The 14,486-nt window shown below is 46.7% G+C and overlaps 1 protein-coding gene across 1 annotated transcript in view; it reads left to right on the forward strand.

The window, feature by feature from the left end:
• LOC130132827 (brevican core protein-like) overlaps positions 1 to 12,889 on the forward strand; it is a 29,804-nt gene extending 16,915 nt beyond the window's left edge. The window contains exons 7-14 of the mRNA XM_056301850.1: positions 262 to 1,143; positions 1,259 to 2,176; positions 6,161 to 6,268; positions 6,876 to 7,034; positions 7,558 to 7,640; positions 8,323 to 8,467; positions 9,631 to 9,813; positions 11,110 to 12,889. Coding sequence (XP_056157825.1) covers positions 262 to 1,143; positions 1,259 to 2,176; positions 6,161 to 6,268; positions 6,876 to 7,034; positions 7,558 to 7,640; positions 8,323 to 8,467; positions 9,631 to 9,813; positions 11,110 to 11,231 — 2,600 coding nt within the window. The 3' untranslated portion in view covers positions 11,232 to 12,889. The remainder of the gene's footprint in view (positions 1 to 261; positions 1,144 to 1,258; positions 2,177 to 6,160; positions 6,269 to 6,875; positions 7,035 to 7,557; positions 7,641 to 8,322; positions 8,468 to 9,630; positions 9,814 to 11,109) is intronic.
• Positions 12,890 to 14,486: the final 1,597 nt, after the last annotated feature.

Raw genomic sequence — 14,486 nt, forward strand, 5'->3', positions numbered from 1 at the left:
TTGCTTCCCCACATTTCTGTCATGACTAAATTATAATTTCGTTAGGCTTTAGTGTTTTCACTTGAAAAAAACATGGATAATCAGATAAATTCACGGTTGTATGCTTTTAAGACACATGATTTGAGGTGGGCAAAATAAACGCTCAAATATGCCATGCTCAGATGTGCTATAATAACCTCAAAGTAAAAACAATTTAGGTATCTTGACAAAACAATTGTCTACTATACATTTTGAAAGCAATAATTCATCTTTCCTTTACAGATTATAAAAATTCCCCCACTGACTCTCCAATGGATTACATGGCCACAGAATCTGAAGACATCGGACAAGACATAGTCATTCTTATGGAGCCAGTGGAAGAACTCCAACTGAGTCAAAACTCAGAGCAAGTGGAACGAGAGGCCCAGAGTGTACTGGAATCTCTCCCCATTTTTCCAAGGCCCTCTATCAGGGAAGACCTGGTTGAAACACCCCCAACAATTATGCCAAGCACAACTGATATTCCCTTCAACTTCACATCCTCCTCTGACCTCCCTAAGCCTTTTGATGAAATGTCATCTCTTATAGAAATGGAGTACGATTCCCAACATCCTACTGAATTACTGCCGAGTGCCACTAATGAGACAGACACCAACAGTACCCTATACTCAACTCCATTACTGCCTATTAAAGTTTTGACAGATTCTCCCCATGTAGAGAACATTAGCCTTCACCAGCCTGAATTTGAAAACACCCCAGAGTTCCCTGAGCCATCATATGAGCCCCATAGGCATTACCAGCCAATGCCAGATACAAACCTTGAGGAGCATGAATCTCAGCTATCTGATGGTTCCAGACACTACCAACCAATGCCTGAAACCAACCTGGATTGGGACAGATCCGAAGCCAATTACAGTAAAGCAGAAAACAACCAGAGTAAGACGGAAAATATGACTAAAACCACCCCTATGACCCCTGACTCCTTGTTTCAGTCGAAACTGGAAGAGTCAGTAGTGCAAGAAACCAACCAAACAGCTCTCTCAACTCAGTCCCCAGCTGAAGTTGAGGAACTTGTTACCCAACAAGCTCAAGCTACACTGTTCCCCCAAAAGGAGCTAACCTCAATGTGGCTCTCGCTGGAGGGGTCAGGAGATATTTCTCAAGGTAGGACCAGTATGCAATTTAGTTTCTAATTCTAAGCATTCAGAGATGAAAAACCACAAAAATGTAAGCAACTGTACCTTCTCTGGTCTTATCATGTCCTATGATGTTTTTTCAGAGAGTGACCTCAGTGTTGGAATGGGCAGTTCTCCAGCCCCAACGGAATCCTCTACATCTGATTTCACCTCTCAGCCATCACCTTCAGTAGTATCTACCACCATCCCTTTTGAGGTACAAACTGGATTTCCAGATCCTAGCATCTCAGCTAGCCCAAAGCATTCTGAAGAACTGGGCCGGGATGCATACTCCACACCGGGCCCCCTCTGGGAGTCCATCCCTAGGCAGGAAGGCAGCACCAGTTTGGAATTTGATGATACAACCTCTATGGAGAAGGTGTATTCCTCTGTTGAAACACAGCAGCCACAGGTAAAATCTGAAGAGCTCCTGGATTTTGGAACAAGTTTAGCTACCACTGCAGCTCCAGAATTGTCCAACAGCTCCCAACTGCCCACCAATTCCTCCACAACAGAGTATCAAACGTCATCTCACATATTACATGTGGATCCTACAACTGCTACCAATGAGGAAGGAAGTGGGCAAGAATCTACCACTGTTGCACCCACCCTAGAGGAGGAGATTACAGTGTTCCCCTTCAATTCCCAAACATCTGACTGGGCTCTACTGTCCACTACCTATGCACCGCAAGAGTCTCTAGATGATCTTGAATATAGCAGACAGCCATCTTCTATCTCCCCAGTGGTGACTCCAGATTCCTCACCAGAGTCGGACCTCTCAAGCACAAAACCCACCACTGCTACCATGATGACAACTACACAGTGGTCCAAGCACACCTGGAGTCCAACCACCACAACGCCAAAACCTTTCCATGACTCTGCTGAACTGCAAATGGTGACGGCCCACATACCACCAGTGGATCAAGGTCGTGTGGATCATGAGTTTAGTCTGACCCAGCCGCCCACCCTGCTTATCTTGCCCAATGAGAGGGCTGCTGTGGGTGGTACAGGGAAGCTGTCAGGTAATGTTAAATTCACTCTAATCAGCCTAACCGCCCTCCTCTTGCTATTCGACGCAACAATGCGCTAAATCCCTGGTCTTTCCCTTGCCCCAACCTTCCTTGCTCCATTCTCTGTAAACCACAACCTTTCAAATGACTCCCCCCACTTCTACGTTTGTCTCACTCTTTGTGTCAGCAAGCCCACTCACCCCTCTGACTCCCCCTCCTCTTCCTCTTAAAGTACCTCTCACCCCTCTTCTAGAGATCCCCCCCCCAAGACACTTACTCCTGGGACATTTCCCATTTGACATTTATCAACAAACAAGTCTTCTTGTGCATTTTTTTTCTCATCTAAATATTGGCTTCTGTGAAGTACTGTGTTGTCTCGAGTGTTGGCGGACAAGAGTTTCAGTGACTCTTCTACGATCAATATCCCCTGCAAGAGTGACGTCCAGGTTATCATGATCTGAAATTTTAGTAGTACATTGACAGTGATCAATGGATTTTACTTTCCAAGGTACCCTCTCTTTGCAACATGAAAGAACAAATTCAGTGCTTCTGACTGCCTACCACCATCACTTTCTTCTGGTTAACTGTCAAAAGTCAGACAGTATTTACTGCATTAACTCGGGAGGTAACTGGATAACAGACTCTATATTTCACTTGAATGTAACAGCATTAGCGTTGAATGTAACAGCAGTGACCAATGCAATTTCAATAATGTTTTTTTTTATAGACGATACTGTTGAACACATATTTAATGCCTAAAACTGTCAGGTGATCAATTGTTTGGAGACTGACTGTGCTCTTTCATTAGTTGCTTTCATTCACATGCAGGTCTAGGAAGCCTCGCAACAAAAGCACAGAATATCATGTCTGTAAGCACAAAAACATCTTGATTTATTTGTTGTGAGAGGGGTCCCTTTGTGATATGTTTTGGATGGTTAAAGCAGTTGCCCCCAGTGTCATTCATATCACAATCATTTAAGTGTCATTACTGTTAAACTAAAGTCATGGACACTAGTTTAATTATGATCAACCTTCCAAATGTTTGTATTACCTTTGTAGGTAAAAGAATTATAAAATGGAACTAATCAAGGCTGATTTATTGCTTGATTATCATGGTTGATATGTGTTTTTATTTCCATTAGTCGGAGATGTTTTGGGTTAAAATTTCGCAACTCTGATTCTTTCCCTCATTCATACATGGTTTCCGCAACTCAAATGGCAGCAGCAGACAGAGGTATGTCAGCACAAATGGTAGTATTGTTGAAATAGGGATTCTGCCACTGTACTTTTCAGACCCAATCAATACAGTTACCACTCAAGATGTTGGGAAATTTTTATGTTTCCTTGGAAAGGAGGACCTAAGCTTAGAAACTGTGTCCTACACAAGCAAAGTCTGGACTGCACAGAGGTCTGGGATGAATGTGGTTCAATGTAAATGGTCTTTTCCCTCTCTTCTCCTCAGCAAGCCCCCCTATTATTAGTTTTTTTAAGTTTTTACATTTTCAACAAAATGATCACTATTTTTGTCGGTTTCAGATGAGTTCCACTTGACATATCACAAGTGGATCTGGTCTTGATTCAACTCCTGCCTTTACAGTTGCCTAAATCTTTCCAATGAGTCATGTTTGCAGCAATCGAATGACTTCTGAAATGTCTCCCTTCAGCAGGTTTTCCCCATTTGAGAAAGAGGAGCTGGTGCTCTGCCATTCAATGTAATATCCTATGTGGGAGAACCTGTACAAACTGAAAAAAAAAACCTATCAACTAGATCCTAAAACATTTAAGTCACATAAATTGGCATGATTATTCTCCCTGGGACATAGAGTATATTAAAATGAATATATAATAAATGTGGGGTTCAACCTAACATCAATGGGGTTTTCCACTTTTGACTTCCAGTTTTAGTGAAGGATATATATATATATATATATATATATATATATATATATATATATATATATATATAAAATGCGAATTAAAATGGCAGTCAAAGTGCCATTCAAACTATGGTCATGATGATTATATTCCACCTTCATGTAAAGAAGTATATTTACATAGGCCTATTTTAGACATTGTATAAAATATCTAAAACACGATCAAAATAAAATCTAAAGACATAGGATGAAGGGAATTAAAGGAAGGGAAATCATTGTGTAATCTTGGCTGGGTAACTAATTTCTGTAACTTTCATTTCTGTATTTCCTAACCCTAACCCTGTTCCACCTAGCCTGTTAGCCTGAGCTGCTTTTAATGAGATGGGAGGTGGCAGCTAGTAGTGGTAAACCTGCAGATTGTATTTAGTCCTATATTTAACAAAAAAAATGTATGGTACAAAATAATTGTATTCTGCAAAAACCCAGCAGAAGCGTTTCTTCTTGCCTTGGAAAGCAACCACTAGAGAGCAACAACATGACTTTCCATCCCTTTTTCTTGCAGATTAGCTAGTTAGCTTTCCACAAGGTTAGCAACCAGTCAACACCGAACCTGAGAAAAATCCCTTCTGAGAAGCAGTTGGTATCAGGTCTAAGTTTTTGCTCAAGTTGTCCTTGCTTCTTGAAAATAATCATCATCCTTCAAAACCATCAACCACCAAGCGTTTCCACTCGTTATGCCGCCCAATAGCCTAAATCTAACACCACTTCTGAAGTTAACAGTGCTGAAAATTAAGATTTAGGTTCTCCTTGTCCCTTTGACTCAAAACTGAACTACAAATGTGATAATACAGTCATGAGATACCACTGCTAAATTGAGCCTGGGACTGGTTGAAAAGGTACAGACCATTTCACCCCGTCTGGAGTAGGGAGTAGGTTAGTGCTATTTGGCTATTTGTCTGAGGAAATCAATTTCTTCTATGATCTTGCTGGAACCTGGCCAGTGGATAAAAAGAACTTTCAAAAGATCGTAAATGCTTGTTTAAATACTTGTGTGGTGACACGGTGGCCCAGTGGTTAGCACTGTTGCCTCACAGCAAGAAGGTCCTGGGTTCGAACCCCAGGCCGGCCCAGGTCCTTTCTGTGTGGAGTTTGCATGTTCTCTCCGTGTCTGCGGGGGTTTTCTCAGGGTGCTCCGGTTTCCTCCCACCATCAAAAAGACACGCACATTAGGGTTGATACTCCTGTCTGTGCCCCTGAGCAAGGCAATGGAAAGAAGAACTGGAGTTGGTCCCCGGGCGCTGCAGCCGCCCACTGCTCCCATACAATAGGATGGGTTAAATGCAGAGGACAAATTCATTGTAAGAACAGAATGCCGAATAACGTGGCTGGCTGGCTGGCTGGCTTGTTCAGCATCACCAAGTCTACCTGGGTATCACAGGAGCAATTTATCTTAAAAGGAGTTGGCATGGAGAAAGCTGGGAAGTTCAGAACAAGATTGTGTGTGTGTTGGAGGGGAAGGGGGCGCTTTTCTATGAGTGGGAATTACAACCTCATCAAAGATGCCTCAAACTCAGACTGACCACTACCCTTCATAAATGGAAAAACTGCTTCATCCAGCCTGTTCTCTACTGCCACCCACTGACTATTATGAACCACAACATTTCAATATGAGGCTTTGGAGGCTTTTTTTTAAACACCTTTAACTTTATCTTAAATGCTCAGCAAAGTCCTATCGTATGTATACATAACCCACCACAACCCATATTTCAGACATTTGGTGTTAGTTCATACATTGTCGACCTGCTCTCAAACTCATTAAGGTACAATCAAAATGTTTCAGAGGGTCTTAAGGACATACAGGCAATGCTGGTAATCCTTTGTGAACCTGTTGTGAAGTTTCGTATGCTCTCATAAGTTATGTGAAATCCTTTCTCTTATTGCCCCAACCTTCGATCGGCACCTATAACCTCTTTTGTCAACACCAAATTTCCTTTTTTTCATCTTGCACATCTTTCATTTTAAACATTCATCGTGTTTATGATATGACGCACAAATTCTCACATGTTCACTTTTGCAGTTGCAACCCCACAGTTAGTCGGACTGGCCTTTTGCTCTGTTACAGATGCCTGTCTGGAAGATCCCTGTCTCAACGGCGGCACTTGTGTGGAATACAACGAGGGCGTCAAATGTCTTTGTTTGCCAAGCTACGGGGGCGAATTCTGTCAGACTGGTGAGTTTTTCTGCTCTCGTGTTGTGCTGTGCGAGCTGCTGCTGCTCCTCATTTGTATTGCTATGCACAGCAATTACAAGAATATAGATGTGAAAACTCCTCACCGATGTTCACCAACATAAGCTTTGGAAATCTCAAATGTTCTGCAATGCTGTGGATGGATTTGATACGGTGTTTCTGACAATTTGACGAGCATATATTTTGATATATAATTGAAATGCAGTCAAAATCTGTATTTACGGGCATCTGGGTGGTGTGGCGGTCTATTCCGTTGCCTACCAATACAGGGATCGCCGGTTCGATCGGTTTGGCAGAGGGGGTGGAGCATCGACCGAGATGGCTCGGACGAGTGGGGTAATTGGCCGAGTACAACTGGGGAGAAAAAGTGGGGGGGGGGGGGTAAAAATCCGTGGTTATGCCCACAGTAGATGAATTTGCAGCGGGGCTAACAACACATAGAAGCATTCATGCCCATACATTTTGCACATAATTTACTGTGTGCATCAATACAATCAGCATTCCCAACCAACAGACTTATTCGGATGTAATCTCACAATTACATCTGAAACAATTTACTCCGCTATTCATTTATTTTGTCTATTTTCAGATCTGGAGGAGTGTGAGCCGGGCTGGGATAAGTTTCAGGGCTTCTGCTATCGCCACTTTAGCCAGCGTCTGAGCTGGGAGGTGGCCGAGCAACACTGCCGCATGGTGGGGGCACACCTGGTGTCCATCATGACCCCGGAGGAACAGAGTTACATCAACAGTAGGTTGAAAGAAAGAAAGAAAAAAAAACTTTCCTTGATGTAGTCCCACACTGTGGTTTTTGAGCTGCCTTGTAGTGGAAATCCGCTAATAAGCCCAATTCTGGTGTTTCCCGAGTCTTCATTCGTTCTTACTCGAGCTTGAAATAGGTTTAGGCCGCAAAGAAATGGCCACCACAAGTTATTCAAATCTAGTTTTGAACCTTAAAAATCCTCTTTTTCCTACTTCGAGTGGCGTTTTCTGCCCATTGGTGGAGACAGTTTGACTTGGCTTGTAGTCAGCTTTGTGCAGATTTTAAGATACCAGATGACAGTGTGACTGAATAAGGGCCATTGGTCCGCTAGTACTGAAGTGAAAATAAACAAGTCGATCAATGCAAAATGAGAAAAAAAAGAGAAGAAATTAGGATTCGTAGACTAATCCACGGGTGGGAAGCCGGTGAATGTTTGGCCTGAATTCACCGCCTGAAACAAGCATGCATACGGGTGTTTCTTATTGGTTTACCTTGTCGCCTACTTCACCAGGCAACTACAAGGAATACCAGTGGACCGGACTAAACGACAAGACCATCGAGGACGACTTCCGTTGGTCTGACGGCAACCCGCTGGTGAGGTGTATGATGCAACGTATTGTGGGTCTGCACTCTTTTAACACGAGTCTGTGCAGACTCGTTGGCTGTAGCCGGTTCAGCTCCAGATATCGCATGCTATACCGGTGCAGAGAAACGAATCTGCAGACCGTCGGTAAAAAAAGGAAAGGAAAAAAGGACGGTGTCCGCACAATGAGCACTTTGTGCCGTAGCAGTCTTACATCATATTGGCACTTAATAGGTTATAATTCGCTACTTTTTGCACCATAAGCCTGTCGATGTGGAGATATTCCTCCTTTTTCCAACTGTGTGTGCACTCTTTCCCATTAGCCAGTCTGTCCTGCCACCGGTAAGCCCTACTTTAAAATATGACAGGGGTGTGCCATTTTTTTCCCTTTTTTTAGTTTTATAACTAAATTTGTCTCACACGTGGCCCAGGCGAACAGAATACATGGCAAAATGTTTTCATTTCAAGTCCTTGACTAATTTCCAAACCCAGCGCTAAGCCAACGGCTTCATACAAAGAGTCATATTCAGAGAGTGTGACATCTTTGTGGCGAGACTGTAAAATGAAAAATGAAGTGAGACTGATATACGTTGACCCGTTTCCCCACATCCAGTGTGTTATGATGACGACTTCCTCGAATACAAATCCCGAAACGTGACTCTCGGTGCCTCTCTCTTCCGCCTCTGTGTGTAGCTCTATGAGAACTGGTACAGAGGCCAGCCCGACAGCTATTTCCTATCTGGAGAAGACTGCGTCGTGATGGTTTGGCATGACGCCGGGCGCTGGAGCGACGTGCCGTGCAACTACCACCTGGCCTACACCTGCAAGAAGGGAACCTGTGAGTACCGGCAGACCTCCTATGCGCTGAATCTGAATGGAGCATAGAGACCTGGTGTGGCCTCATGTCTTTAACTGTATTGTACGATGAACTCAGTTTCTACACTGGGGATTTCCTTTAGCCCACCTGTTCAGTTTCTATTTACTGGACCTCAATAGACACAGTGACCGATTCGAACACTAAAATGCCACGAAACCGGAGTCAAATTCCATGCAGTGCAAACCTACATGGCCACTGAACCTGATTCTGGATGTCCGGGTAGCGTAGCAGTCGATTTCGTTGCCTACCAACACGGGGATCGCCGGTTCGAATCCCTGCGTTACCTCCGGCTCGGTCAGGCATCCCTACAGACACAATTGGCCATGTCTGCAGGTGGGAAGCCAGATATGGGTATGTGTCCTGGTCGCTGCTCTAGCGCCTCCTCTGGTCGGTCGGAGCAACTGTTTGGGGGAGGGGAACTGGGGAGGAATAGCATGATCCTCCCACGTGCTACGTCCCCCTGGTGAAACTCCTCACTGTCAGGTGAAAAGAAGCGGCTGGCGACTCCACATGTATCAGAGGAGACATGTGGTAGTTCTGGAGCCCTCCCCGGATCAGCAGAGGGGGTGGAGCAGCGACCGGGACGGCTCAGAGAGTGGGGTAATTGTGCAACTGGGGACAAAAAGGACGGAAAATCCCCCCCCCCCCAAAAAAAACATGATTCTGATCTTAAGTAGTTTACACTCAAAAAATGAGAAGTTGAATTTGCTCCAAAATATGTCAGGTGGTTCCATGCAACTGTGTTAAGTGACTTCTATAAGAAACTTGATTTATTAATATTTACTCAGGCGTGTGGGACCACCCAACATGGCATTTTTACTGGAAAGAAATGAAATATTCTCGCCCCATTAGCAGACCTTTCACTTTTTTTAGAGTGTTTAAATACAGAACTTATTGGCTCGATAAGATGGATATTTCTTGCAGTTGCTTCCATTCGAGCTCGCCGTCGCCTCCTCGTCGGATTGTGAACGGTTTGAATTTCTGAATTGAAACGGAGCCCCCCTAACCCCCACACACACACACACACAATCAGTTTAGACATCATGTCTCCATCCATTTATATCTGCACAAGTACCACAATTTAAGATCTTAAAGATTTTACATATCTCAACTCCTCCGAACAGCCACATGTGGCCCACCACCCAGGGTCCAGAACGCGTCCATTTTCGGGAAGGTCCGCCAGAGGTACACTACAGATGCAGTTGTTCGCTACCACTGCAGCGAGGGTTTCAGACAAAGACGAACGCCTTTGGTCAGATGCCTCCCTGGGGGCAACTGGGAGAAGCCCCAGATCCAGTGCATCCCAGGTAAAGGTCCTTCGTTACACAGTGGGTTTGGATGGGTTGTTTTAGCAGCACTGTGTGTTCTCCACATGTTTGCAGACTGTCTTTATGCATGCTCAATAATCCGGGTAAGGAAACCACTGAAAGTTGAATCAGTTCCTCTGGACACGTTTATTGAGTGACTTCTTCAGTCTAACTCTAACTAGCGGTCACGGCAATTTGCATATGAAACCAATCGTTGGTTTCGGTCGTTACGCCACTGTATTGTTCATAAGGGTGGAGATACCTGCAGTCGGTTGAGACTGAAGAGGTCACTGAGGAGGTGTCCCGGCAAAATTCCCAACCTGGCTCTCTCCATCTGGCCACCTGATCATCCCCCCCATGTAACTGGCTCAATGATTCCTCCCTCTCCTCCTCACGCTAATGTGTGGTGAGCGTTCCGGCGCAACATGGCTGCCGTGCATCACCTGGGTGGAGTGCCACACACACTGGTGGTGGTTGAAGTGGGTTACCCCCTTCAGTGTGAAGCGCTTTGGGTGTCTTGAAAATCCATCCATCCATCCATCCATTATCCGAACCGCTTATCCTGCTCTCAGGGGCGCGAGGATGCTGGAGCCTATCCCAGCAGTCATTGGGTGGCAGGCGGGGAGACACCCTGGACAGGCCGCCAGGCCATCACACAGGGCCCACACACACATACACACATTCATACCTAGGGACAATTTAGTACGGCCAAGTCACCTGACCTACATGTCTTTGGACTGTGGGAGGAAACCCAGGCAGACACGGGGAGAACATGCAAACTCCACCCAGAGGACGACCCCCAAGGTTGGACTACCCCGGGGCTCGAACCCAGAACCTTCTTGCTGTAAGGTGACCGCGCTAACCAGTGCGCCACCCCCTTGAAAAGCGCTACATAAATGTAACGATTATTATTATTATTATTACTTAGACGAGTGATGAAACGGTTCTCTCTCGATAAATGCTGTGTCCAAATGAACTGATTCAACCTTCTGGGAAACCACGGCGTTATTTATAGCCATTTTTTCTTCATAATTTAACTATGTTGGATGTGAAATGATACTTTGACTATGAGGTCAGTATGGCAGGTCAGTTTAACCTCTTCCAGGAGTTCTGGAGCTTGACTCTCCGAGTCAGTGCACCATTTATTTATTTATTTATTTCTAATGAAGCCTGTGTTTCCATCTGTAGTCACCTCTGTTGCCACGCCATTACCCTTCGTTTCCTTTCACACTTCTGCTGCAATCTGGCCTCACGGTTGACTTTGTTTTGGTTGGGACGGGGGGGGGTCTTTTCCAGAGGCCGGAGTCTCCACCAGCGCCCCAGGAGCGACATCGTCGACCGCTGGGAGCTTCGGCGGCGTTGAGGACGAGTTCGAGACCACAAAGCAGCCGCCACAGTACTGGGATATTAAGTTTTAAAGCCTCTCCTCGGCCTCGCCCCACCTCTTTCACTTCAGATTTCACTGTCGCAGCGGGACGTGGAGGAAGGAGCCCGACGCTTTTACCAATGAATGCTACGCAGAATGCCGAGGCGGCGTGACGCGCGGGGTCGCCACGAACCAGCCGCACGCGGAGGCCACTTAACAAAGCACAGATGTTTTCAACCCGTTTTCTTAAGGGGGGTGGTCGTCGCCTCCCATCTCCGCCTAACGTTTTCTACTCTTATTTCCTCGGTTCAGTATAAGCAATTGCACTATGCGCCACGATAACCGTCCCCGCCTCTAATTAAACCGACTCCAGCCCGCACACAAGCAATATGGACATCTCCCACCCTAATGAGAGCCACGCCCCTAACGAGAGTCAAGAGCTCACGCGTAGACACAAACCCCACAGACTTGAAAGGGGGCTGACGTCACCTGCCGCCGCCCTCTTCCGAAACGGTGGTCCGCCGACCTCCGGTTTCTACCGCAGCGGTCATACCGGTTTCCTGTTTGCTGGCGCGCGCCGTCGACGCTGGCATAGTTCCCCGCGACGTGCACAGAACAGAACTGTCGACAAACTTCCAGCCGCACCTGCCAGCAAACGGGTGAAAAGTGCCAAGTTGTACGTATCAAGTTACGTCCACAATCCCGTCCGTCCGCTCATCCTCACAACTGTGGACGTAACTTGGTTTATCCACGACAAATCTTGCAGGTATCGCGATAAATATAGCACACGCCAACCAACAGGAAACTGGTACGACCGCTGCGCTAGAAACCGGAAGTCGATGGGCCGTCCCGGTCGCTGCCCCACCCTCTCTGCCGATGTTTTCACCTGACAGTGAGGAGTTTCGCCGGGGGGGGGGGCGTAGCGCGTGGGAGGGTCACGCTACCCCCCCCCTCCCCAGTTCCAACCTCCTCCCTGAACAGGCGCCCCGACCGACCGGAGGAGGCGCTAGTGCAGCGACCGGGACACGTTACCCACATCCGGTTTCCCACCCGCGGACACGGCCGACTGCGCAGGTCTGTTTTCTATCTCCGTCGTTGCCTAACGCGTCGTACGTGAGGCGTTCAGCTTACAACCCCCGCTGTTCATCCAGGGGGGGGGGTTCTGCCTTCCAGATCCGATCCCCCCCTCCCCCGGACCGGTTCCGCTCCCGTGCCACCGGAGCGACAAGGGGGGGCCGCGCGCCACGTTCACGTGACCGACTCGCGGCAGCCCTTCCGCTGCCACGCCGAAGGACGCTTTTTTTCCAAAAACGGTGCTAACGATTTTTAAGACGGTTTTAAACGGGAGAGCTTTGTTTTTACAACAGCACGGGGGGAGGGAAGAGGGGGGGAGGAGCACCCTCGAAAACTCCCTCGACGCCTTTCTGTTTATTTCGAGAGCGACGTCGAGTCAAAAGGGGCACGACGACAGTCCGCGTGCCGGTCCATCTCGTGGCGCGGAGGCGACGAGACACGAGCACAGTTCTTCGTCGCGAAAGAAAAAAAAAAAGGATCCGTTTCCCCACTTATCCTATTTCACTCACGTCCCACCAAAAAAAAACAGCTTTTCTTACCTACAGACAACAGTTTTGTTCGTCGGCTTTATGTTGTAATAAAGTTTTGTGGAACAGAGCACTGATTAAACGACACACACGTCTTTCCAAACCCTCAGCATGTTGTGTGCGTCCTCTTCTTTCACGACACGTGTCGGACGAACGGCCCGTTTCCCGGATGTGACATCATCCGCCCGCCCCGCCTCCCCCGCCAAACCCAGGGCGCGACGAACACCCGGCGCTGGAAAGTCGTGGGACAGGACGGGATCGCGTTATACCGGGACAGGTTTTACTATACTTAACTGGTCAATGTGACTTTTGGGAATCGCGTGCGTGCACGTGTACACACGCACGCACGCACACACTCGCCTCCATATTTAAGGAATTGTTGCAGTAGCAGTAGTTGCAGGTAGCAGATCCCAGCTTGGGGGTCAAGGGTGAAGGTTAAGGTTGAAAACTATAAGGGACTGCCAGTCGGTTCACACACACACACACACACACACACACACACACACACACGCATATATATATATATATATATATATATATTGAGCAATTTTCACAGGACAACATCCAAAAATATCCTAATTTATGACACACACACACACCCCCCAATAACAGCAAGACGTGCCCAGAATTACATTTAATTGTTGGTCGAAAAGTTTGCATTCGTCACTGTTCCTTCAGTGGCCATGGGATCGTAAGACATGCACATTGACATTGGGTGTTACCTAGTGGTGGCGTGGTGGTGGTGGTGGGTGGGGGAATAAAGGCGTTTCAACAGCTACTGTGGTAATGGAAAGAGGAAACGTGGGTGTTTTGTGCAGTGAGTGGAATTGGACAGCAGGTGGGAATATTTGACAGTTTATGTTTCATAGACTCTCAGACTGACAGCCCGTCTGTTTCCAGCCAAATGAAATGAAATTATTATATAAGGTGTCGCAATGCATGGCATCGGTGGCTTGGGGAATTCATTAATCGGATTTTTGCTGTTTTCCTACACTAATTAAATGATAATTCCGGCGATGCTATGTAGAAAACATCTCGCAGCCCTGGTACCACACCAAACTATTGAAAATGGACTGCATTGTGCCACCAGATGGCGGTATTGTGCCATGTTTTGTTGGAAAGACGGCGGGGGCTGATGGGAAAACGAATTCAGCCGCTCACTCGAGGCACCGAAGTTGGGTGGATGGACGCCCGCAGGTGCTGACGTCACTCGCTGGTCAACAGACAGCGTCGTGTTGTCGTGATTAGGCACGGTAGGACAAATGGGAATCGGTCAGTTTGCCTGAATAAATGAAATCATCTGTGGTCACGCGTGAATTCACCATCATCATCATCATCGTCGTCATCACCTCGTTAAGTCAGCATGTAGCAATGAATGTGTAGCCGCCTGCAGGCGGATGCAAACATCCAGCTTCTGCAGACCCAACTGTGTCATGTATCTCAGTGGTCTACAGTCCAGTGACTTGGGCAAACACGGGGCCCCTGTGACTGGTTCCCATATTCACACCACATCAAGGATCATTTCATTAAAGGGGGTGCAGAGGGGTGGGTGCCATAACGCCATAACCAACCTGCAAAACAAATTGCCAACCCTGCATAAAACTGCCCCCTCCATTTTCTGTCCCCTTTGGGTCACTGGTGTTACGTGTGATATATAAAGAAATCTACTACTGGTATTTAAATTCGATCCACATTAGAGATAAATG

The sequence above is a fragment of the Lampris incognitus genome, unplaced genomic scaffold (assembly GCF_029633865.1).
Source record: "Lampris incognitus isolate fLamInc1 unplaced genomic scaffold, fLamInc1.hap2 scaffold_179, whole genome shotgun sequence".
Classification (NCBI taxonomy): Eukaryota; Metazoa; Chordata; class Actinopteri; order Lampriformes; family Lampridae; genus Lampris; species Lampris incognitus.